The sequence below is a fragment of the Cherax quadricarinatus genome, chromosome 10, assembly GCF_038502225.1.
Source record: "Cherax quadricarinatus isolate ZL_2023a chromosome 10, ASM3850222v1, whole genome shotgun sequence".
Taxonomy (NCBI): Eukaryota; Metazoa; Arthropoda; class Malacostraca; order Decapoda; family Parastacidae; genus Cherax; species Cherax quadricarinatus.
This window is the reverse complement of record NC_091301.1, coordinates 2,315,303-2,343,002: the sequence shown is the minus strand read 5'-3', so window position 1 is coordinate 2,343,002 and position 27,700 is coordinate 2,315,303. Positions and strand designations below refer to the sequence as shown.

At 39.0% G+C, this 27,700-nt stretch overlaps 1 protein-coding gene across 6 annotated transcripts in view; it reads right to left on the bottom strand.

Annotated features, from left to right (window-relative positions):
* LOC128687880 (sodium channel and clathrin linker 1) overlaps positions 1-27,700 on the bottom strand; it is a 52,160-nt gene that overhangs the window by 3,416 nt on the left and 21,044 nt on the right. For all 6 annotated transcript variants that reach the window (XM_070083487.1, XM_070083489.1, XM_070083491.1 and 3 more), the window contains 5 exons: positions 24,807-24,949; positions 23,043-23,266; positions 20,793-20,990; positions 3,575-3,706; positions 1,481-1,651 (listed from right to left, as the gene is read on the bottom strand). In XM_070083487.1, the coding sequence (XP_069939588.1) occupies positions 1,481-1,651; positions 3,575-3,706; positions 20,793-20,990; positions 23,043-23,266; positions 24,807-24,949 (868 nt within the window). The remainder of the gene's footprint in view (positions 1-1,480; positions 1,652-3,574; positions 3,707-20,792; positions 20,991-23,042; positions 23,267-24,806; positions 24,950-27,700) is intronic.

Genomic DNA, 27,700 nt, shown 5'->3' with positions numbered 1-27,700 from the left:
CAACATTCTACACCACTCCCACTACCAACATTCTACACCACTCCCACTACCAACATTCTATACCACTTCCACTACCATCATTCTACACTGCCACTCCCACTACCAACATTCTACACTACCACTCCCACCATTCTACACTACCACTCCCACTACTAACATTCTACACTACCACTCCCACCTTTCTGAATTTTTCCAACTTCAATCCATTGCCTTGAGTCCTGTCTATGCTAGATATTTTTAGCATGCTATTTACATCCCCTTTATTAATTCCTGTTAACTCCTCTACACTATCACTCCCACTACCAACATTCTACACTACCACTCCCACTACCAACATTCTACACTACCACTCCCATTACCAACATTCTACACTACCACTCTCACTACCAACATTCTACCACCACTCCCACTACCAACATTCTATACTACCACTCCCATTACCAACAATCTACACTACCACTCCCACTACCAACATTCTATACTACCACTCCCACTACCAACATTCTATACTACCACTCCCATTACCAACATTCTACACTACCACTCCCACTACCAACATTCTACTCTACCACTCTCACTACCAACATTCTACACCACTCCCACTACCAACATTCTACACCACTCCCACTACCAACATTCTATACCACTTCCACTACCATCATTCTACACTGCCACTCCCACTACCATCATTCTACACTACCACTCCCACCTTTCTACATTACCACTCCCACTACTAACATTCTACACTACCACTACCAATATTCCACACTACAACTTCCACTACCAACATTCTATACCACTCCCACTGCCAACATTCTACACCACTCCTGCTACCAGCATTGTACACCACTCCCACTACCAACATTCTACACCAGTCTTAGCCTACATAACAAGACCTGTGAAACTAATTATTGCTAAGTGATTTATCCTTGATCGTAGGTTCAGGGTTGGAATACATTTCTTTAAAGCAAATTTAGCAATATCACTAGGTCTTCATCATCCCTTTGACAGACTGAAATTTTCTCGGGTGTTGAATCTTAAGCAGCTGATACTGTCCTGTGCATCTTTTAATAAATTAACTATAAAAAATGGTATGAAATTAAGTCTTGCCTAAAATGTTATGCATAATATGGACTTTGTAATAACATTCCTATGTACTGCATACCTATAGTGTCTTATACCTGTCAGTAATTATTTTATGATTTTATTTGCACGAAAATGTAGTATAAGTTTATACAAGTACTAGACAGCTAGAGTAAAACTAAGCAGGAGTCCTAGACTAGACAACTAGTATAAAATCAAATATGAATACAGTACTAGACAGCTAGTGACAAACTAAACATGAATATTAAACAGTGTGAGACTTGACACCTGATCCACCACAAGGGCTGGTCTCAGACCGGGCCAGGGGCGGTGACCCCTGAAAAACTCTCCAGGTATACACCTAGTGTAAAGTCAGACATGAGTACCAGACACATACCTGTCTTTGTACTGAGAAGCAACATCCTTGGTAACAGATAAACTGGTGTTGGCTTCATGCAAGGAATTTGTAAGCTGCCGATTTTTTTCTTGAAGTTCTTGTAAGCGACGAGTTAAATCTGATATTCTCTCTTCATATTCCAACTTCTGGGCAGAAACATGAGACTCTAGCCTGAAACATGTCAATTTATAATACAAGACATTATGGGACTATACTGGTAATGCCTAATATATCCACAAACAAATCACTCATGATGGTGATACTTTTTTCTTAATCAGGAGAAAAGAAAAAATTTCCCCTAACACAGGTCTTAGTCATATGATGACCTAGTAAGTGAAGCTTTTGGTCTCTTGACCAAGGCCTTCCACTGGCTTCCTAGTCCAAGTCACAAAAGAGTACATCATAAAATACCTCTATCTTCACACCACTTAAAAACAAAGGAGATTTTTTTTGTTTCCTAAGATATTCACTAATGAATTAAAATTAAATGTACTGCATATCTACAAGATATGATAGCTATTGCATTATAAACTACTATATAATTACAGAGAGGATTCTGAGCAAGGATATTATCATCATATGCCATAATCCCACACTACATTTCATCCCTCACAAGTCCTTATCACTCTCGTGTGAAAAAATGTGGAGCTCGATGTATGTTAAATCTTTGCTAAGTGTATAATACAGAAATACTTTGTAAACAAAGCTAGTGACTGCAATGCTATTATTACAGAAATGGAGTGTAATGTGGTACTGGTACATAAAAAAGAAACAAGTAAATATATGTAAAAGATTAAGCCAAATATGTCCCCTTATGACTGCACCAAGGAAATGTAACATGAAAAAGGGTGTTACAGCCCGACTTTGTCTCTCTCAAACTTTCCACTGATCTTATTAATGAGGTAAGGGTAGACTTATAAACGTCTATACTCATGTTTAAATCACTATTTACTGTAGCTCATAATGTTGAAATTCAATTATATTTAAAATACAGGACAATAATTAAGCATGTGTTTACCCAATAAATAGGCAATTCTTAATTCCTACAATGACCAAAGTCCACATTTCAGTCCAGCATGAAAACTCTACAGTACATATTTTTTCCTTGATACTACAGTGGACATTCATAATTTACTTAGGTTGCATTCCTAAAAACTACACTATCAGTAATTTGCACAATTTAGAGTGAAAAAAACATGTGGGAAAAATAGGGCTGAGTTCCTCATACCTCCAAAGACCCATAAAGTTCTTTTTTAAGTTATAATGCTTCAAAACATTATATTTTCTGAACTCTAGTGAGGTTCAGATTGTGAAATGGCTCTATTAATATTTGTTACTCTCCTTCAAGCTGGGTTGCTGATGCTTAACATCTTGAAGTGAGTGAAGACAGTGGTTGTGGCCCTACCGAGCTAAGACTGGTGGTTGGGTTTCATGTGATGAAGGTTGGGGATCTTGGAATGTTGATGCAGTTTCATCTGGTGACTGTTGTAGTGGAGTGCTCAGGTATTCTGGGATATACCACTGGTTTGTTTTACCCTGCAATTCTTTATACAGCTCATTGCACATCCTAAACTGGTTAAATCATCCAACACTAAATGTGCAAATTTTTTTAAGCTGTTCATTCTCCTCACACACTGTTTCATATTATGATCAAGTTTTTTCCCCCTAATAATAAGGCCATTAAGTGGAACACCTTTCTTTGTTTGCTTTTCAATCCAAACATTCAGAAAATTTTCTGTTTTATTTAGCTGTAATGACCTATTCCTCAGTCTTTTCACTGTGTCAAATTGAAGATTACTCATTGCACAAGCCTATATGTTTATCTCATTGTTTCAAATTCAATGAATCATTGATTCTCTAACACCAAACACTAACGTTATCGCAGTGATGCAGCAGCACTAGTGTTTGGTGTTAGTTTCATGCTTAATTTTCTTCCTTGCTTCACCAGTGTCACCTGCACTTTGTTTGAATGCTATGATAAATATCCAGAGGTGAGATGGGGCGATGAAAAGAAAAACTGAGCAATGATATACACTGACCCCCATGGGAGGCTGTTTGTTTACATTCATTCTACTCTTAATAAATTAAACTTACTTTGAATAATTTGCCTGAATAGTTGTATTATTCTCATAGAGTTTTGCCACAACATCTCTATGGGAAGTCTCTGTAGCATCCAGGCGAGCCTCATTAATGGCTGAGAGCTCCTCTATCTCCTCTGTTTTCATTCTTCATGCACAAAAAAAAAGTTCATAATTAATACTGTTTCTAAACTGTAATTTAAATAAATAAATAAATAAATAAATAAATAAATATATATATTTATTATTTTTATTATCACACTGGCCGATTCCCACCAAGGCAGGGTGGCCCGAAAAAGAAAAACTTTCACCATCATTCACTCCATCACTGTCTTGCCAGAAGGGTGCTTTACACTACAGTTTTTAAACTGCAACATTAACACCCCTCCTTCAGAGTGCAGGCACTGTACTTCCCATCTCCAGGACTCAAGTCCGGCCTGCCGGTTTCCCTGAATCCCTTCATAAATGTTACTTTGCTCACACTCCAACAGCACGTCAAGTATTAAAAACCATTTGTCTCCATTCACTCCTATCAAACACGCTCACGCATGCCTGCTGGAAGTCCAAGCCCCTCGCACACAAAACCTCCTTTACCCCCTCCCTCCAACCCTTCCTAGGCCGACCCCTACCCCGCCTTCCTTCCACTACAGACTGATACACTCTTGAAGTTATTCTGTTTCGCTCCATTCTCTCTACATGTCCGAACCACCTCAACAACCCTTCCTCAGCCCTCTGGACAACAGTTTTGGTAATCCCGCACCTCCTCCTAACTTCCAAACTACGAATTCTCTGCATTATATTCACACCACACATTGCCCTCAGACATGACATCTCCACTGCCTCCAGCCTTCTCCTCGCTGCAACATTCATCACCCATGCTTCACACCCATATAAGAGCGTTGGTAAAACTATACTCTCATACATTCCCCTCTTTGCCTCCAAGGACAAAGTTCTCTGTCTCCACAGACTCCTAAGTGCACCACTCACTCTTTTTCCCTCATCAATTCTATGATTCACCTCATCTTTCATAGACCCATCCGCTGACACGTCCACTCCCAAATATCTGAATACGTTCACCTCCTCCATACTCTCTCCCTCCAATCTGATATTCAATCTTTCATCACCTAATCTTTTTGTTATCCTCATAACCTTACTCTTTCCTGTATTCACCTTTAATTTTTTTCTTTTGCACACCCTACCAAATTCATCCACCAATCTCTGCAGCTTCTCTTCAGAATCTCCCAAGAGCACAGTGTCATCAGCAAAGAGCAGCTGTGACAACTCCCACCCTGTGTGTGATTCTTTATCTTTTAACTCCACGCCTCTTGCCAAGACCCTCGCATTTACTTCTCTTACAACCCCATCTATAAATATATTAAACAACCACGGTGACATCACACATCCTTGTCTAAGGCCTACTTTTACTGGGAAAAAATTTCCCTCTTTTCTACATACTCTAACTTGAGCCTCACTATCCTCGTAAAAACTCTTCACTGCTTTCAGTAACCTACCTCCTACACCATACACTTGCAGCATCTGCCACATTGCCCCCCTATCCACCCTGTCATACGCCTTTTCCAAATCCATAAATGCCACAAAGACCTCTTTAGCCTTATCTAAATACTGTTCACTTATATGTTTCACTGTAAACACCTGGTCCACACACCCCCTACCTTTCCTAAAGCCTCCTTGTTCATCTGCTATCCTATTCTCCGTCTTACTCTTAATTCTTTCAATTATAACTCTACCATACACTTTACCAGGTACACTCAACAGACTTATCCCCCTATAATTTTTGCACTCTCTTTTATCCCCTTTGCCTTTATACAAAGGAACTATGCATGCTCTCTGCCAATCCCTAGGTACCTTACCCTCTTCCATACATTTATTAAATAATTGCACCAACCACTCCAAAACTATATCCCCACCTGCTTTTAACATTTCTATCTTTATCCCATCAATCCCGGCTGCCTTACCCCCTTTCATTTTACCTACTGCCTCACGAACTTCCCCCACACTCACAACTGGCTCTTCCTCACTCCTACAAGATGTTATTCCTCCTTGCCCTATACACGAAATCACAGCTTCCCTATCTTCATCAACATTTAACAATTCCTCAAAATATTCCCTCCATCTTCCCAATACCTCTAACTCTCCATTTAATAACTCTCCTCTCCTATTTTTAACTGACAAATCCATTTGTTCTCTAGGCTTCCTTAACTTGTTAATCTCACTCCAAAACTTTTTCTTATTTTCAACAAAATTTGTTGATAACAGCTCACCCACTCTCTCATTTGCTCTCTTTTTACATTGCTTCACCACTCTCTTAACCTCTCTCTTTTTCTCCATATACTCTTCCCTCCTTGCATCACTTCTACTTTGTAAAAACTTCTCATATGCTAACTTTTTCTCCCTTACTACTCTCTTTACATCATCATTCCACCAATCGCTCCTCTTCCCTCCTGCACCCACTTTCCTGTAACCACAAACTTCTGCTGAACACTCTAACACTACATTTTTAAACCTACCCCATTCCTCTTCGACCCCATTGCCTATGCTCTCATTAGCCCATCTATCCTCCAATAGCTGTTTATATCTTACCCTAACTGCCTCCTCTTTTAGTTTATAAACCTTCACCTCTCTCTTCCCTGATGCTTCTATTCTCCTTGTATCCCATCTACCTTTTACTCTCAGTGTAGCTACAACTAGAAAGTGATCTGATATATCTGTGGCCCCTCGATAAACATGTACATCCTGAAGTCTACTCAACAGTCTTTTATCTACTAATACATAATCCAACAAACTACTGTCATTTCGCCCTACATCATATCGTGTATACTTATTTATCCTCTTTTTCTTAAAATATGTATTACCTATAACTAAACCCCTTTCTATACAAAGTTCAATCAAAGGGCTCCCATTATCATTTACACCTGGCACCCCAAACTTACCTACCACACCCTCTCTAAAAGTTTCTCCTACTTTAGCATTCAGGTCCCCTACCACAATTACTCTCTCACTTGGTTCAAAGGCTCCTATACATTCACTTAACATCTCCCAAAATCTCTCTCTCTCCTCTGCATTCCTCTCTTCTCCAGGTGCATACACGCTTATTATGACCCACTTCTCGCATCCAACCTTTACTTTAATCCACATAATTCTCGAATTTACACATTCATATTCTCTTTTCTCCTTCCATAACTGATCATTTAACATTACTGCTACCCCTTCCTTTGCTCTAACTCTCTCAGATACTCCAGATTTAATCCCATTTATTTCCCCCCACTGAAACTCTCCTACCCCCTTCAGCTTTGTTTCGCTTAGAGCCAGGACATCCAACTTCTTTTCATTCATAACATCAGCAATCATCTGTTTCTTGTCATCCGCACTACATCCACGCACATTTAAACAACCCAGTTTTTTAAAGTTTTTCTTCTTCTCTTTTTTAGTAAATGTATACAGGAGAAGGGGTTACTAGCCCATTGCTCCCGGCATTTTAGTCGCCTCATACGACACGCATGGCTTACGGAGGAAAGATTATATATATATATATATATATATACACACACAGTAGGTTGGTAGACAGCAACCACCCAGGGAAGTACTACCGTCCTGCCAGATGACTGTGAAACAGAAACCTGTAACTGTTTTGCATGATGGTAGGATTGCTGGTTTCTTTTTCTGTCTCATAAACACGCTAGATAACAGGGATATCTTGCTACTCCTACTTACACTTTGGTCACACTTCACAGACACGCACATGCATATATATACGTATACATACATCTAGGTTTTTCTCCTTTTTCTAAATAGCTCTTGTTCTTCTTTATTTCTTCTATTGTCCATGGGGAAGTGGAAAAGAATCTTTCCTCCGTAAGCCATGCGTGTCTTATGAGGCGACTAAAATGCCGGGAGCAATGGGCTAGTAACCCCTTCTCCTGTAGACATTTACTAAAAAAGAGAAGAAGAAAAACTTTATAAAACTGGGATGTTTGAATGTGCGTGGATGTAGTGCGGATGACAAGAAACAGATGATTGCTGATGTTATGAATGAAAAGAAGTTGGATGTCCTGGCCCTAAGCGAAACAAAGCTGAAGGGGGTAGGGGAGTTTCGGTGGGGGGAAATAAATGGGATTAAATCTGGAGTATCTGAGAGAGTTAGAGCAAAGGAAGGGGTAGCAGTAATGTTGAAGGATCAGTTATGGAAGGAGAAAAGAGAATATGAATGTGTAAATTCAAGAATTATGCGGATTAAAGTAAAGGTTGGATGCGAAAAGTGGGTCATAATAAGCGTGTATGCACCTGGAGAAGAGAGGAATGTAGAGGAGAGAGAGAGATTTTGGGAGATGTTAAGTGAATGTATAGGAGCCTTTGAACCAAGTGAGAGAGTAATTGTGGTAGGGGACCTAAATGCTAAAGTAGGAGAAACTTTTAGAGAGGGTGTGGTAGGGAAGTTTGGGGTGCCAGGTGTAAATGATAATTGGAGCCCTTTGATTGAACTTTGTATAGAAAGGGGTTTAGTTATAGGTAATACATATTTTAGGAAAAAGAGGATAAATAAGTATACAAGATATGATGTAGGGCGAAATGACAGTAGTTTGTTGGATTATGTATTGGTAGATAAAAGACTGTTGAGTAGACTTCAGGATGTACATGTTTATAGAGGGGCCACAGATATATCAGATCACTTTTTAGTTGTAGCTACACTGAGAGTAAAAGGCAGATGGGATACAAGGAGAATAGAAGCATCAGGGAAGAGAGAGGTGAAGGTTTAAAAACTAAAAGAGGAGGCAGTTAGGGCAAGATATAAACAGCTATTGGAGGATAGATGGGCTAATGAGAGCATAGGCAGTGGGGTCGAAGAAGTATGGGGAAGGTTTAAAAATGTAGTGTTGGAGTGTTCAGCAGAAGTTTGTGGTTACAGGAAGGTGGGTGCGGGAGGGAAGAGGAGCGATTGGTGGAATGATGATGTAAAGAGAGTAGTAAGGGAGAAAAAGTTAGCATATGAGAAGTTTTTACAAAGTAGAAGTGATGCAACTAGGGAAGAGTATATGGAGAAAAAGAGAGAGGTTAAGAGAGTGGTGAAGCAATGTAAAAAGAGAGCAAATGAGAGAGTGGGTGAGATGTTATCAACAAATTTTGTTGAAAATAAGAAAAAGTTTTGGAGTGAGATTAACAAGTTAAGGAAGCCTAGAGAACAAATGGATTTGTCAGTTAAAAATAGGAGAGGAGAGTTATTAAATGGAGAGTTAGAGGTATTGGGAAGATGGAGCGAATATTCTGAGGAATTGTTAAATGTTGATGAAGATAGGGAAGCTGTGATTTCGTGTATAGGGCAAGGAGGAATAACATCTTGTAGGAGTGAGGAAGAGCCAGTTGTGAGTGTGAGGGAAGTTCGTGAGGCAGTAGGTAAAATGAAAGGGGGTAAGGCAGCCGGGATTGATGGGATAAAGATAGAAATATTAAAAGCAGGTGGGGATATAGTTTTGGAGTGGTTGGTGCAATTATTTAATAAATGTATGGAAGAGGGTAAGGTACCTAGGGATTGGCAGAGAGCATGCATAGTTCCTTTGTATAAAGGCAAAGGGGACAAAAGAGAGTACAAAAATTATAGGGGGATAAGTTTGTTGAGTGTACCAGGTAAAGTGTATGGTAGAGTTATTATTGAAAGAATTAAGAGTAAGACGGAGAATAGGATAGCAGATGAACAAAGAGGCTTTAGGAAAGGTAGGGGGTGTGTGGACCAGGTGTTTACAGTGAAACACATAAGTGAACAGTATTTAGATAAGGCTAAAGGGGTCTTTGTGGCATTTATGGATTTGGAAAAGGCGTATGACAGGGTGGATAGGGGGGCAATGTGGCAGATGTTGCAGGTGTATGGTGTAGGAGGTAGGTTACTGAAAGCAGTGAAGAGTTTTTACGAGGATAGTGAGGCTCAAGTTAGAGTATGTAGGAAAGAGGGAAATTATTTCCCAGTAAAAGTAGGCCTTAGACAAGGATGTGTGATGCCACCATGGTTGTTCAATATATTTATAGATGGGGTTGTAAGAGAAGTAAATGCGAGGGTCTTGGCAAGAGGCGTGGAGTTAAAAGATAAAGAATCACACATAAAGTGGGAGTTGTCACAGTTGCTCTTTGCTGATGACACTGTGCTCTTTGGAGATTCTGAAGAGAAGTTGCAGAGATTGGTGGATGAATTTGGTAGGGTATGCAAAAGAAGAAAATTAAAAGTGAATACAGGAAAGAGTAAGGTTATGAGGATAACAAAAAGATTAGGTGATGAAAGATTGGATATCAGATTGGAGGGAGAGGGTATGGAGGAGGTGAATGTATTCAGATATTTGGGAGTGGACGTGTCAGCGGATGGGTCTATGAAAGATGAGGTGAATCATAGAATTGATGAGGGGAAAAGGGTGAGTGGTGCACTTAGGAGTCTGTGGAGACAAAGAACTTTGTCCTTGGAGGCAAAGAGGGGAATGTATGAGAGTATAGTTTTACCAACGCTCTTATATGGGTGTGAAGCATGGGTGATGAATGTTGCAGCGAGGAGAAGGCTGGAGGCAGTGGAGATGTCATGTCTGAGGGCAATGTGTGGTGTGAATACAATGCAGAGAATTCATAGTTTGGAAGTTAGGAGGAGGTGCGGGATTACCAAAACTGTTGTCCAGAGGGCTGAGGAAGGGTTGTTGAGGTGGTTCGGACATGTAGAGAGAATGGAGCGAAACAGAATGACTTCAAGAGTGTATCAGTCTGTAGTGGAAGGAAGGCGGGGTAGGGGTCGGCCTAGGAAAGGTTGGAGGGAGGGGGTAAAGGAGGTTTTGTGTGCGAGGGGCTTGGACTTCCAGCAGGCATGCGTGAGCGTGTTTGATAGGAGTGAATGGAAACAAATGGTTTTTAATACTTGACGTGCTGTTGGAGTGTGAGCAATGTAACATTTATGAAGGGGTTCAGGGAAACCGGCAGGCCGGACTTGAGTCCTGGAGATGGGAAGTACGGTGCCTGCACTCTGAAGGAGGGGTGTTAATGTTGCAGCTTAAAAACTGTAGTGCAAAGCATCCTTCTGGCAAGACAGTGATGGAGTGAATGATGGTGAAAGTTTTTCTTTTTTGGGCCACCCTGCCTTGGTGGGAATCGGCCAGTGTGATAATAATAATATATAAATATAGGGAGGTACCACCTCTAGAACTGTCGTAGGGACCCTCATCCTCAGAGACAAGAATAAACTTGCTTCAGGGAAAACTCAAGGTTCTCCCTGAAGCTGTTTGAGAATTTTCTCCTACCACCCCCTATATTTCAAGAATGTTTTATTTAAAGACAAAATACACTGGCCAAACATTCACAAAAATACAACAGAAAGTAAAACAACATAGGTAACTCAGAGCTACATCTCAAATACTTCGTCCAGCTCCCCTGCGGTGGGCTGCGTGCCCAGAATGCTGCAGGCATTTCCTCTCTGGATCGCAACACTGAGTCTCTGAAAGAGGAAGCTGGTCACCCTGTGGTCCTTGGTTTCTATGATGAGCTTTTCACCCAGCACTTTGAGGAACTTTAGAGCACACTTGCCCCATGCTCCAAGGGTTTCCGACCCTATTGGAATGAAGTTATAACAAGGGGGAAGGTCTTCATATTTTCGGATCTTCTGGGTCTCCCTGTGGGTGGCAGCTCCACTCCCTTCCACTACGGAATATGGCAAGTAGGTGTCTGCCAATGTGGCAGCACAGGTGTAGTCCCAGGCAATCTGCTTTCCATCCTTCCAGGGTAGCATAGTGGCTCCATCAGGACGCTTTTGACTTCCATCAGGACGCTTTTGACTTCCATCAGACCTCTGTACTTGGGGTTCCCGTTGAGCTGGGCAACGGGCTGTGGCGAGGCTTCTCTTTATTATGTCATTTATCTCCTCATGTCTGGCATACTTCCCTTCTGCTGTGTGGCACACGAGACCATGAAGTCCGAATTGATCAGCTGTCGCCCTGCCGCAAATACACCTATGTTCGGTGAGGATGGGGGCAGCTAGGTGAAGAGCAACACCAATCCGAATGGCCTTTGGGTCGAGATGGGTGCCCAGGGAGGAATTGGGAACAGCTAACAGGATATCTCCTGAGTGTGGTGCCTTCACTGCCAGAAGACAAGCTTTGTTCTTTCCTGAAACATTGGACAGCATTGTGTTGGCGATTTTTTCCATGATCGGTTTGTCCCAGTGGGACTGTTTGTGCTGTTTGGGAGGAGCTGGTCTACTGGAGGAGTCTGTAAGGGTGTCCCACCGAATCGCTGCTTCAGTAAACCTGGGGTCTTGAGCTTCTACCACGTCTCTCAAGTGTTCGGGCACTATCTTCTTGACTAATGCACTGGAAGCCAAACACGAAGACAGAAAAGCAGGTAAAGCAACATGCGTTGCTTTACGCACCCGTATACCTCCCAGTCGCACTGGGAGGGTTGCCTGATCCCATTGCTCATCCTCTAGTGACAGCTTCAGTGCCTACGAATTCTCTGCATTATATTCACACCACACATTGCCCTCAGACATGACATCTCCACTGCCTCCAGCCTTCTCCTCGCTGCAACATTCATCACCCACGCTTCACACCCATATAAGAGCGTTGGTAAAACTATACTCTCATACATTCCCCTCTTTGCCTCCAAGGACAAAGTTCTTTGTCTCCACAGACTCCTAAGTGCACCACTCACTCTTTTTCCCTCATCAATTCTATGATTCACCTCATCTTTCATAGACCCATCCGCTGACACGTCCACTCCCAAATATCTGAATACGTTCACCTCCTCCATACTCTCTCCCTCCAATCTGATATTCAATCTTTCATCACCTAATCTTTTTGTTATCCTCATAACCTTACTCTTTCCTGTATTCACCTTTAATTTTCTTCTTTTGCACACCCTACCAAATTCATCCACCAATCTCTGCAGCTTCTCTTCAGAATCTCCCAAGAGCACAGTGTCATCAGCAAAGAGCAGCTGTGACAACTCCCACTTTGTGTGTGATTCTTTATCTTTTAACTCCACGCCTCTTGCCAAGACCCTCGCATTTACTTCTCTTACAACCCCATCTATAAATATATTAAACAACCACGGTGACATCACACATCCTTGTCTAAGGCCTACTTTTACTGGGAAAAAATTTCCCTCTTTCCTACATACTCTAACTTGAGCCTCACTATCCTCGTAAAAACTCTTCACTGCTTTCAGTAACCTACCTCCTACACCATACACTTGCAACATCTGCCACATTGCCCCCCTATCCACCCTGTCATACGCCTTTTCCAAATCCATAAATGCCACAAAGACCTCTTTAGCCTTATCTAAATACTGTTCACTTATATGTTTCACTGTAAACACCTGGTCCACACACCCCCTACCTTTCCTAAAGCCTCCTTGTTCATCTGCTATCCTATTCTCCATCTTACTCTTAATTCTTTCAATTATAACTCTACCATACACTTTACCAGGTACACTCAACAGACTTATCCCCCTATAATTTTTGCACTCTCTTTTATCCCCTTTGCCTTTATACAAAGGAACTATGCATGCTCTCTGCCAATCCCTAGGTACCTTACCCTCTTCCATACATTTATTAAATAATTGCACCAACCACTCCAAAACTATATCCCCACCTGCTTTTAACATTTCTACCTTTATCCCATCAATCCCGGCTGCCTTACCCCCTTTCATTTTACCTACTGCCTCACGAACTTCCCCCACACTCACAACTGGCTCTTCCTCACTCCTACAAGATGTTATTCCTCCTTGCCCTATACACGAAATCACAGCTTCCCTATCTTCATCAACATTTAACAATTCCTCAAAATATTCCCTCCATCTTCCCAATACCTCTAACTCTCCATTTAATAACTCTCCTCTCCTATTTTTAACTGACAAATCCATTTGTTCTCTAGGCTTTCTTAACTTGTTAATCTCACTCCAAAACTTTTTCTTATTTTCAACAAAATTTGTTGATAACATCTCACCCACTCTCTCATTTGCTCTCTTTTTACATTGCTTCACCACTCTCTTAACCTCTCTCTTTTTCTCCATATACTCTTCCCTCCTTGCATCACTTCTACTTTGTAAAAACTTCTCATATGCTAACTTTTTCTCCCTTACTACTCTCTTTACATCATCATTCCACCAATCGCTCCTCTTCCCTCCTGCACCCACTTTCCTGTAACCACAAACTTCTGCTGAACACTCTAACACTACATTTTTAAACCTACCCCATACCTCTTCGACCCCATTGCCTATGCTCTCATTAGCCCATCTATCCTCCAATAGCTGTTTATATCTTACCCTAACTGCCTCCTCTTTTAGTTTATAAACCTTCACCTCTCTCTTCCCTGATGCTTCTATTCTCCTTGTATCCCATCTACCTTTTACTCTCAGTGTAGCTACAACTAGAAAGTGATCTGATATATCTGTGGCCCCTCTATAAACATGTACATCCTGAAGTCTACTCAACAGTCTTTTATCTACCAATACATAATCCAACAAACTACTGTCATTTCGCCCTACATCATATCGTGTATACTTATTTATCCTCTTTTTCTTAAAATATGTATTACCTATAACTAAACCCCTTTCTATACAAAGTTCAATCAAAGGGCTCCCATTATCATTTACACCTGGCACCCCAAACTTACCTACCACACCCTCTCTAAAAGTTTCTCCTACTTTAGCATTCAGGTCCCCTACCACAATTACTCTCTCACTTGGTTCAAAGGCTCCTATACATTCACTTAACATCTCCCAAAATCTCTCTCTCTCCTCTGCATTCCTCTCTTCTCCAGGTGCATACATGCTTATTATGACCCACTTCTCGCATCCAACCTTTACTTTAATCCACATAATTCTTGAATTTACACATTCATATTCTCTTTTCTCCTTCCATAACTGATCATTTAACATTACTGCTACCCCTTCCTTTGCTCTAACTCTCTCAGATACTCCAGATTTAATCCCATTTATTTCCCCCCACCGAAACTCCCCTACCCCCTTCAGCTTTGTTTTGCTTAGGGCCAGGACATCCAACTTCTTTTCATTCATAACATCAGCAATCATCTGTTTCTTGTCATCCGCACTACATCCACGCACATTTAAGCATCCCAGTTTTATAAAGTTTTTCTTCTTCTCTTTTTTAGTAAATGTATACAGGAGAAGGGGTTACTAGCCCATTGCTCCCGGCATTTTAGTCGCCTCATACGACACGCATGGCTTACGGAGGAAAGATTCTTTTCCACTTCCCCATGGACAATAGAAGAAATAAAAAAGAACAAGAGCTATTTAGAAAAAGGAGAAAAACCTAGATGTATGTATATATATATATGCATGTGCGTGTCTGTGAAGTGTGACCAAAGTGTAAGTAGGAGAAGCAAGATATCCCTGTTATCTAGCGTGTTTATGAGACAGAAAAAGAAACCAGCAATCCTACCATCATGCAAAACAGTTACAGGTTTTTGTTTCACAGTCATTTGGCAGGACGGTAGTACTTCCCTGGGTGGTTGCTGTCTACCAACCTACTACCTATATATATATATATATATATATATATATATATATATATATATATATATATATATATATATATATATCTTTCTTTCTTTCAACACACCGGCCGTATCCCACCGAGGCGGGGTGGCCCAAAAGGAAAAACGAAAGTTTCTCCTTTTACATTTAGTAATATATACAGGAGAAGAGGTTACTAGCCCCTTGCTCCCGGCATTTTAGTTGCCTCTTACAACACGCATGGCTTACGGAGGAAGAATTCTGTTCCACTTCCCCATGGAGATAAGAGGAAATAAACAAGAATAAGAACTAGAAAGAAAATAGAAGAAAACCCAGAGGGGTGTGTATATATGTGCTTGTACATGTATGTGTAGTGTGACCTAAGTGTAAGTAGAAGTAGCAAGACATACCTGAAATCTTGCATGTTCATGAGACAGAAAAAAGGACACCAGCAATCCTACCATCATGTAAAACAATTACAGGCTTTCGTTTTACACTCACTTGGCAGGACGGTAGTACCTCCCTGGGCGGTTGCTGTCTACCAACCTACTACCTATATATATATATATAAATACATATAAATACATATATATATATATATATATATATATATATATATATATATATATATATATATATATATATATATATATATATATATATAGTGTATAATATATAATATATAATATATATAATATATATAATATATATTATATAATATATAATATATATAATATATATAATATATATATATATATATATATATATATATATATATATATATATATATATATATATATATATAATATATAATATATAATATATAATATATATATATATATATATATATATATATATATATATATATATTTTTTTCAACAAGTCGGTCGTCTCCCACCAAGGCAGGATGACCCAGAAAAGAAAGAAAATCCCCAAAAAGAAAATACTTTCATCATCACTCAACACTTTCACCACATTCACACATTATCACTGCTTTTGCAGAGGTGCTCAGAATACAACAGTTTAGAAGCATATACGTATAAAGATACACAACATATCCCTCCAAACTGCCAATATCCCAAACCACTCCTTTAAAGTGCAGGCATTGTACTTCCCATTTCCAGGACTCAAGTCCGACTATATGAAAATAACTGGTTTCCCTGAATCCCTTCACTAAATATTACCCTGCTCACACTCCAACAGATCGTCAGGTCCCAAGTATCATTTGTCTCCATTCACTCCTATCTAACACGCTCATGCACGCTTGCTGGAAGTCCAAGCCCCTCGCCCACAAAACCTCCTTTACCCCCTCTTTCCAACCCTTTCGAGGACGACCCCTACCCCCCTCTTTCCTTTCCCTATAGATTTATATGCTTTCCATGTCATTCTACTTTGATCCATTCTCTCTAAATGACCAAACCACCTCAACAACCCCTCTTCTGCCCTCTGACTAATGCTTTTATTAACTCCACACCTTCTCCTAATTTCCACACTCCGAATTTTCTGCATAATATTTACACCACACATTGCCCTTAGACAGGACATCTCCACTGCCTCCAACCGTCTCTTCGCTGCTGCATTTACCACCCAAGCTTCACATCCATATAAGAGTGTTGGTACTACTATACTTTCATACATTCCCTTCTTTGCCTCCATAGATAACGTTTTTTGACTCCACATATACCTCAACGCACCACTCACCTTTTTTCCCTCATCAATTCTATGATTAACCTCATCCTTCATAAATCCATCCGCCGACACGTCAACTCCCAAGTATCTGAAAACATTCACTTCTTCCATACTCCTCCTCCCCAATTTGATATCCAATTTTTCTTTATCTAAATCATTTGATACCCTCATCACCTTACTCTTTTCTATGTTCACTTTCAACTTTCTACCTTTACACACATTCTCAAACTCATCCACTAACCTTTGCAATTTTTCTTTAGAATCTCCCATAAGCACAGTATCATCAGCAAAAAGTAACTGTGTCAATTCCCATTTTGAAATTGATTCCCCATAATTTAATCCCACGTATATATATATATTTTTCCAACAAGTCTGCCATCTCCCACCAAGGCAGGGTGACCCAAAAAAGAAAATACTTTCATCATCATTCAACACTTTCACCACACTCACACATTATCACTGTTTTTGCAGAGGTGCTCAGGATACAACAGTTTAGAAGCATATACATATGAAGATACACAACATATCCCTCCAAACTGCCAATATCCCAAACCCCTCCTTTAAAGTGCAGGCATTGTACTTCCCATTTCCAGGACTCAAGTCTATTATGGAAAGATCTTAATTTTCCAGTGTCTAAACCACTACCTTTGCTAGAAAGAATAAGTACGTAGTTGGAACAATTCACAGAACTTACATTTAGGGAGGAAACTTTAGACAATATCTGAAGTTCCCTCTCTGTCTAAAGTTTTTCCCTCTAAGTGTGAGTTATTTGTGAACCTTTTCAATGAACTACATTTACTACACAATTCATATTTATAAGATAATTTCTGCTATACTAGTAAAATGTGTTATTCTATACACAAATAGTAAGAGATGTGATATAAAGAAAAAGATTGCAATGAACTAGCAGCAATTTCTTCTTAGATCCCACTGTTTATGTTGTTTCCCCATGATACTCATTTTCTTTTTTGGGTCACAGTCACATCAATGTCTTAATTACTGAAGCAACAGTTTCAGTAACTACAAAAAGCATTTTAAACTCTTTCTCCAGCTTACAATTACTTCAACATTATCTGCAGTTGGTCTTCTCCATGATCAGAGTAGGATGGTGAACATCTATCCTCTCAAATTCTCGTACATGTGGTGCACATTTGTTGATGGTGCACATTTGTTGATGGTGTACAAAGTTGATGCAAGATGACTGTTTTGCACAGCAAGAGCAAGTTACTATTTTTCAAGGGAAAACTTCAACCCCATTCATCAGCTGAAACTTTATCATTCCATCTACTCTCATACTCCTTCCTACAGAGTGGATTTCTTTTGTACCTTTTTTTTTTTTTTTTCAACAAGTCGACCGTCTCCCACCGAGGCAGGGTGACTCAAAAAAGAAAGAAAATCCCCAAAAAGAAAATACTTTCATCATCATTCAACACTTTCACCTCACTCACACAATGTTTTATTACACGTAAACTACATTATTTTGTACCGCATAAAGAAATAAAATTTGAATTTATAAGTGCATCCTTTGCACACTGCAAGTACTCATTAATACTTGTATTATTATTATAATATTTCCTAGGTATTAGGTTAGTAGACAGCAACCACCCAGGGAGGGTGGTTGCTACCAAGTGAATGTGAAATGAAAACCTATAATTGTTTTACATGATGGTAGAATACTGGTATCTTTTTTTCTATCTCATAAACAGGTCACACTACACAAGCAGGAACATGTATATATATACATACCCATCTGGGTTTTCTTCTATTTTCTCAATAGTTCTTGTTCTTCTTTATTTCCTCTTATCTCCATGAGGAATTATTATTATTATAATCAAGGGGGAAGCGCTAAACCCGGAGGATTATACAGCACCTGGGGGGGGGATGTGGAAGGCATTCAGGCTTAATTCGGGGAACTGGAGCACAGATTCTCCATGAGGAAGAGGAACAGAATTCTTTCTCCATAAGCCGTGCATGTCATAAGAGGCGACTAAAATGCTGGAGACAAACAGCTAGTAACCCCTTTTCCTGTATAAATTACTAAATTTTAAAAGAGAAACTTTTGATTTTCTTTTTAGGTCATCCTGCCTCAGTGGGATATGGCTGGTTTGTTTGATACAAGGAAGAGGAGGGGCAGGTCCAATTTCTCTCAAAGCAACACACTGTATTTTTCTTTCAACACTTTTGTTACATGATTCACACATTCACTTTTGGCTTCCACAACTCCTTTCTCCAACCAATTCTCCATTGGCCACAATTTTTTTTTTGCCTTTACAGTGGTTACTTTTCAATTTCTACATTGACAAATGCTCTATAGTTTTCCTTGATTAAAAGCTACCTTAAATACTTCAGCCATTTCTGTAACCCTCAAACATTTCAACCATTTCTGTAACCCTCCTCGATAATTGTAACTTATTTATAACATGCATCCTGAAAGAGCAACCGGGCAACTGACAACTTCGCTAAACTTACATTTGTTTTACTTTCCTTATAAATCTTTCAAGGAATGGGAGGAGCTGGTGAAGCACTCTTGACCCTAGACCAGGGGTTCCCAACCTGGGGTGCTCGCACCCCCTGGGGTGTGAGACATCATTCCAGGGGGTGCGAGAAGCGTCCATCACTTGTTGATGGAGAGCTGAAAGAAGATCTTATAGATCTGCGTTCAAATCGTGCTCTTGAAATGCAATTTGAGAGTAAAACTTTGGAAGAGTATTGGTGCTCGGCTATGGTTCTATTTCCAAGACTTTGTGAAACCACTAACTGTGCTCATTCCATTTGCGACAACTTACTTATGTGAATCAGGATTTAGTACTCTTTTGTCAATTAAGACAAAATCTAAAATCGTTTGAATGCACAGACAGACATGCGTGTTGCTATCAGCAACATAGTCCCCTGTTTTGAAAATCTCACAAGCAAGAAACAGGAACAAATGAGTCATTGAATTAAAATGGATTCGCAAACTTTTTGGAAGTCAGCCTTTTGATTTTATTATCTTGTATATATTTAAAGAAAGTAGCTATTTTTTGTATGGTATATTCAAATGTTAATCTGAGACATCCTTTCTTGTCCATATGTTTGATTTTTTTACATATTAAAAAAATAAAATTCCTTTCTAAAGGTTTGAAAGCTAGTTCATGATTTTACTTTTTTGTATATATTTCAAGCAAGAGTTATTATTTTTGTAAGGTGTATTCAAATATCATTCTGTGATATGTTTCTTTTCTCTAAGTCTGATTTTTGTTCACATATTATATTAGAAAGTGAAATAAATATCTTCTTTTGATAAAATTTAGTATGATTCCGCATCCTTTATCCTTGAACAAAGTTTAAATTGTAGGGGGTGCGAGGTTAGAGCAAAAATTTTATAGGGGTGCGGGAGTAAGATAAGGTTGGGAACCACTGCCCTAGACATTGGAGCTACTCTCCCTGTGCTTGGATCAAGTTTGATACATTTCTAATTTCCTACGTGCTGCATGACTCCTTCAGGCTTAGAAATTACCCAAGAATAAAAAATAATAAGCAAATTAAAGAAAATAATAAAATAAAAAAATAATAAAATATAATACAAACTATAAAAATACAGTGGAACCTCGGTTTTAGTATGCCCTAGTTGGAGACAATTCTTGGAGAAAATTCTCTATAAAATGTATTTTTTGTTAATATTTTTGGGTGTCTGGAACGGAACCAATTAATCCATTCCAGACACCAAAAATATTAACAAAAAATACATTTTATAGAGAATTTTCTCCAAGAATTGTCTCCAACTAGGGTATACGAAAACCAAGGTTAAACTGTATATAAAATGAAACAAAATAAAAATAATAATAGGGTATACGAAAACCAAGGTTAAACTGTATATAAAATGAAACAAAATAAAAATAATAATAATCAATATGTATTGAATTTAAAAAAAACTGAGTACATGTATATAAAAACTGACTACAATATTCCATCCCATGGTACACTGATTAAAAGTAACAAAAAAACATTCTGAAGACCATAATAAATGATGAAATTCTCGAGTAAAATAATCTAACCTTAGCTGACTTTTCAAAAATTTCTCACTACTTTGACTTTCTTCTTTGACCTTCTCCAGTAGGGATGAGACATAATTATGATTTCTCTTCGCCTCTTCATACTCGATTCTGATGGCAACGCATTCTTCTCGCAAGGCTATTACTCGGTCCTCCAGCTCATGGATCCTAGTTAAAAGTTCTTCTCTCTGCTGCTCACTTCTGTAAAATTATTGCAGTTTTACCTTAAATATCTTTTGAATTTTTTACAAGTGCTCCTCGACTTACAATGGTTCCACTTGCAATAGTTCGACTTTATGATGATGCAAAAGCAATCACTTTGGAGATGAAATTTAAGATAATTACCCAGCATAATACGGCAAGTCCATAAGTCATACTCATTTTACTTTTCAATTATCGTACTTAGTTATAATAATTATTTGTTTAGCATATATTCATATCTGACTTATGGTATTTTCAACTTACAATGGGTTCGTTGGAATGTAACCCCATCATAAGTCAAGGAGCACCTGTATGCCTTCATGTAGGTGAATCTGAAGTGTGGTGCCGACAACAGAGAAAAGACACGGTGCAATCTCAATAAACGCTTGTTACCAATAGTATACATCAAGAGGTGCATACCTCCTGACCCTCCTGTCCTCCAGTGTTGTCAGTCCGATTTCCCTCAACTTTTCATCATAGGACATTCCCTTGAGCTCTGCAACAAGGCTAGTTCCGGAACTCAGGGAAATGTCCTACAAAGAAAGGTTCAGGAAAATTGGACTGACGACACTGGAGGACAGGAGGGTCAGGGGAGACATGATAATGACATACAAAATACTGTGTCGAATAGATAAGGTGGACAGAGACAGGATGTTCCAGAGAGGGGACACAGAAACAAGGGGTCACAATTGGAAGCTGAAGACTCAGACGAGTCACAGGGATGTTAGGAAGTATTTCTTTAGTCACAGAGATGTCAGGAAGTGGAAGAGCCTAGCAAGCGATGTAGTGGAGGCAGGTACCATACACAGCTTTAAGACAAGGTATGACAAAGCTCAGGAAGCAGAGAGAGGACCTAGTAGCGATCAGTGAAGAGGTGGGGCCAGGAGCTGAGTCTCGACCCCTGCAACCACAATTAGGTGAGTACCTCTCAATGTATATATATCGTGAGGTTACTTAAAAGTATTCTTGGTCAGGGTGAATGGTAGGTTACATGACTTGTGTGGCTGAAAGGCTTTAAATCCCCTTAATCAATCTTTTCTTCACTCAAAAGTGTAATAGAAAAATATAACAACAGTTAGTACAGAGAATTATTTAGGATAGCCATTTAGCATGTGCAATGTTTTGTAAATAGGCTAATTTTTACAACAAAAATGCCAGAGAAAGGAACAAAAGAACAGAACATACCTTTAATATCTCTAATGCTCAACTCAACACAACAATTAATGTAAATTTGAAGACAGATTACAGGTAGACAAATGGCAGCACTACCATGAGGTGAGTAAAATATGATCTCTCTCTCCATTCATGATGCATATCCGGCATTTCAATGACTCTGCACCATTACTGTACTTAGATTTTAACTTCAATTTCTCCACCCCCACACCCTTAAGAGAGAAATAGTGTAACTGCTTTCATGCGGGTGAAAAGCTAATAATCCTGGGAACTAGAGTTGTCCTCTCCTTCCTTGGATCAAACCTGATTGTCTCCCATTTCCTGACAATCACTGTAGGCTCTCCCTGTCAGAAGGGGATACCAAATAAGTTCTAATTTTAGCCACTCCTGCTGTTTTCCCTTTTAACTCTCTCTACTCCTTTTAATAGCTCTCATTTTTTTTTTTGTCTCAAGAAATTTCTGCCACAGAATCATTATTTACAGTACATTCAACAATTTCTTAAAATATTCTCCAAATTGTCCACCTCTTTACATTTCATCTTCCAGGAATGAAAAATTTCACTCATCACAGACAATTCCATCAGATTCCTGGTTTCCTTATTTTTCATTTATATTTGGCACTACTGTATATACAACAGGTACCATATGTTTCATCATGTAAGTCACACCTTTGCATCTGACCCAGCCTTTGAAAAGGCAAAGTGTGAAAGATACATAATATACATCTACATTATGCTTCATACTAATAAATATGCAAGAAAATACAAGAAAATACATACAATTATTTTATTTACCCTTTAACTGAATCAGTAAGAAAAAAGAAAACATGCGTGAAAGGCAATAAGGCAGAAAAGACACTATCATCACTGTACCACTTACTCCTGGATATTTTGTAGACCTGCTGTGGATATATTATCCCTTTCTGCAGATAGGAGCATGACTTTAATCTCAAGAGCATTTATCCGTTCTTGAAAGTGGAGTATGTCTTGGTGATGCTGCTCCTTTTTACGATTCAACTCGCCTTGGAGTTGTTCAGCCTCGTTTGTTGCCTTCTTCAGTTCTCTAAGGGTTCGGTCACACTCGAGCTGCTTCTCATTTAAGGCCTGTACACAGAAAAATGTAGCAAATTTTTTTCTTTTATTCCTCACATATCATTATATGCTTACAGTGCATGTTGAGCTACAAACATTTTTTTCTTTGTACAGTACTCTATATAGTTACAGTATATTTGTGCTTAAAATATGAACAAAATGTATCAGTATTTATAATATCTCTGAACACTAAATGAGTTAATATTTCCTGGTCCTGTTCCCCATTCTACTCTTAACAACAATGAGAGCTCTTCCTCTCATCTTTTTTTTTTAACATTGTTGAGGAAAGCTTTCAACCTGAACCTCTGTACACTACTTGAAATATTTTCTATATTTCTCACAGTTTTGATCTTACTTGCACATTGCTGAAAACACTGATTATACAAACTATTTATTGGTGTCCTTATATAAAATATGGATTTATTAAGGTATTACACTATGTTGATATTAACAGTCCAACAATGCACTAATTCCTCAGCCATCTGTGCTGAATCCAAGTTTTCATTTCCTGATACATTGATGCATGTAATTCCATTCTGAACAGGAATATGGCTGACTAAAGAGAGAGCAAATGAAAGAGGAAAATGTGAATAAATGATGGTAAAATGTAGGAAGAATATAAAAACTCAGTCTTTTGGATGATGGAAATCATCAGGATCCTTGTACAATGAGCAAAAGAGGTTATCTTTTGATGGTGGAAGACCAAATAGTCCGGTGTTAAAAAAACGGAAAACACAACAATGTTGAAACACCATGGCACTTTTGTTATAATAGACTTTTTTTTTTTTTCAACAAGTACATTAACACCCCTGAAGGAGGGGGTTAATGTTGCAGTTTAAAAACTGTAGTGTAAAGCACCCTTCTGGCAAGACAGTGATGGAGTGAATGATGGTGAAAGTTTTTCTTTTTCGGGCCACCCTGCCTTGGTGGGAATCGGCCAGTGTGATAAAAAAAAAAAAAGGTCGGCTGTCTCCCACTGAGGCAGGGTGACCCAAAAAAGAAAGAAAATCCCCAAAAAGAAAATACTTTCATCATCATTCAACACTTTCACCACACTCACACATTATCACTGTTTTTGCAGAGGTGCTCAGAATGCAACAGTTTAGAAGCATATACGTATAAAGATACACAACATATCCCTCCAAACTGCCAATATAATATAATATAATAGACTTGTTCCCATAATATGATGTTCCCCAGAAAGAAGGGTTCAAATAAAACTGTGTAGAAATTGAAAATGAGCCAGGCAGAAGATTATATGGTAGTGCTGGTAAACAATCTCCTCATCATGTTTCACTTATGCATGCAGATAGGGTTCTTATACCAGCCAAGGAGAATCTTGCCTTACTGCCAAGCTCTTGAAGATGTAGGAACCAAAGACAACATTAAGCTAACAATGCAAAGTTTGTTCTATATTGCACAATGTTTCCCACCATCTGTTTATTAATTTAAACTTACTGTAGATTTTAGAGGCAAGGTAGTAGCAATGAGTACTGAACCCTGCCTTTCAGTAGAGAAAATTTAACTGAAAGAATTTTGAAAAGCAACTCACCATCTCCAGATCCATGACTTCTTGGGACATATTTTTGATGCTTGTGTTATAGTCATCCTTTATCTTGGACACTTCTGCTTGAGTCTTTTTTCCAGCCTCCTCCGTAAATGATGACACAGTGCTCTCTAAGCGATGCACTTCATCTGCAAAAATTTTTTTATACATATACAACTCCGAGTTAAATTTCATTACAGCCTCTCCTCTTTTTTTTTTTTTTTTTTTTTACACAGGGTTTGACAAGGTTAAGGATCCCTAGCTTTATTGACAAGCTATTTACAGGTTAAGGATTCCTAACTTTATTGGCAAGCTAAGAGCTGTTACCTACATCAGCTCATTTGAAAGCATTTTTATTGTTATGAGACATACAAGTAGGGAACAGGATGAAGTTGGAGCCATCTGTGGGCCAGCATTTTCATGTGATCAACTGACTATCACGTTGACATCATTATGCTGTACAAATGTGTTCCATACTTGAGTCATCCTGGGTATATATGATCTCAGATGGAGTGATGTTCTGGAGAAGGGTACAGCCAGAGTGAAGTTGCTGCTTTCTGCCTGTCATGTGGCATAAAAGCTTGTTTCACGCTGTCCTTGAAGTGGATCCAAGTGTGGTACTTTGACAATATTGGCCTTGTACATAACAGTAAGGCCACCCACATCCCTCCTATGTTGAAGGCTCTGCTGAAATGACAGATCTATCCAGGATGGGTCAAGGCGAGAGATGAGACGTCTTGCTCTGTTCTCTACTCTGTCAAGCAGTCGCAGATGAGAGGGGGGGCAGGCAAACCAAGAAAGTGGAGACTACTTCCCGGTAAAAGTAGGTCTTAGACAAGGATGTGTAGTGTCACCATGGTTGTTTAATATATTTATAGATGGGGTTGTAAAAGAAGTAAATGCTAGGGTGTTCGGGAGAGGGGTGGGATTAAATTATGGGGAATCAAATACAAAATGGGAATTGACACAGTTACTTTTTGCTGATACTGTGCTTACGGGAGATTCTAAAGAAAATTGCAAAGGTTAGTGGATGAGTTTGGGAGTGCGTGTAAAGGTAGTAAGTTGAAAGTGAACATAGAAAAGAGTAAGGTGATAAGGGTCTCAAATGATTTAGATAAAGAAAAATTGGATATCAAATTGGGGAGGAGTATGGAAGAAGTGAATGTTTTCAGATACTTGGGAGTTGACATGTCGGAAGATGGACTGATGAAGGATGAGGTTAATCATAGAACTGACGAGGGAAAAAAGGTGAGTGGTGCGTTGAGGTATATGTGGAGTCAAAAAACGATATCTATGGAGGCAAAGAAGGGAATGTATGAAAGTATAGTAGTACCAACACTCTTATATGGGTGTGAAGCTTGGGTTGTGAATGCAGCAGCGAGGAGGCGGTTGGAGGCAGTGGAGATGTCATCTCTAAGGGCAATGTGTGGTGCAAATATTATGCAGAAAATTCGGAGTGTGGAAATTAGGAGGTGTGGAGTTAATAAAAGTACTAGTCAGAGGGCTGAAGAGGGGTTGTTCAGGTGGTTTGGTCATTTAGAGAGAATGGATCAAAGTAGAATGACATGGAGAGCATTTAAATCTGTAGGAGAAGGAAGGCGGGGTAGGGGTCGTCCTCGAAAAGGTTGGAAGGGGTAAGGGAGGTTTTGTGGGTGAGGGGCTTGGACTTCCAGCAGGCGTGCATGAGCGTGTTCGATAGGAGTGAATGGAGACGAATGGTACTTGGAGCTTGACGATCTGTTGGAGTGTGAGCAGGGTAATATTTAGTGAAGGGATTCAGGGAAACGGGTTATTTTTATATAGCCGGACTTGAGTCCTGGAAATGGGAAGTACAATGCCTGCACTCTAAAGGAGGGGTTTGGGATATTAGCAGTTTGGAGGGATATGTTATCTTTATACGTATATGCTTCTAAGCTGTTGTGTCCTGAGCACCTCTGCAAAAACAGTGATTATGTGTCAGTGAGGTGAAAGTGTTGAATGATGATGAAAGTATTTTCTTTTTGGGTCACCCTGAGTCGGTGGGAGACAGCCGACGTGTTGAAAAAAAAATATATATATATATATACACCTACCATACGACTTACGACCGAGTTCGGTTCAGAGAAACCGGTCGTAATTCGAAATGGTCGTAAGTTGAACTTTACTAATGAATATCAACAAAACATTTTTGTAATGACTTTATTTTAATGTTTTATTTTGGTATTTCATGTTTTACTTTACTTTTTATGCTGTTAGTACTGTATTTTATACTGTAAGGTTTAGGATAAACACTGTGTACAATACAAACACTTGTTTATTTCCCAGAAATTTGGCATAAAAAACACGGTCGTAAGTCGAGTTGTCGTAAGTCGAGCAGGTCGTAAGTCGGATGGCAGGTGTATATCATTTAGGTAGTAGGTTGGTAGACAGCAACCGCCCAGGGAGGTACTACCGTCCTGCCAAGTGATTGTAAAATGAAAGCCTGTGACTGTTTTACATAATGGTAGGATTGCTGGTGTCTTTTTTCTGTCTCATAAATATGCAAGATTTCAGGTACGTTTTGCTACTTCTACTTACACTTAGGTCACACTACACACAAATGTACAAGCATATATATATATATATATATATATATTATATATATATTATATATATATATATATAATATATATATATATATATATATATTATATATATATATAGTGGACCCCCGGTTAACGATATTTTTTCACTCCAGAAGTATGTTCAGGTGCCAGTACTGACCGAATTTGTTCCCATAAGAAATATTGTGAAGTAGATTAGTCCATTTCAGACCCCCAAACATACACGTGCAAACGCACTTACATAAATACACTTACATAATTGGTCGCATTCGGAGGTAATCGTTATGCGGGGGTCCACTGTATATATATATATACATA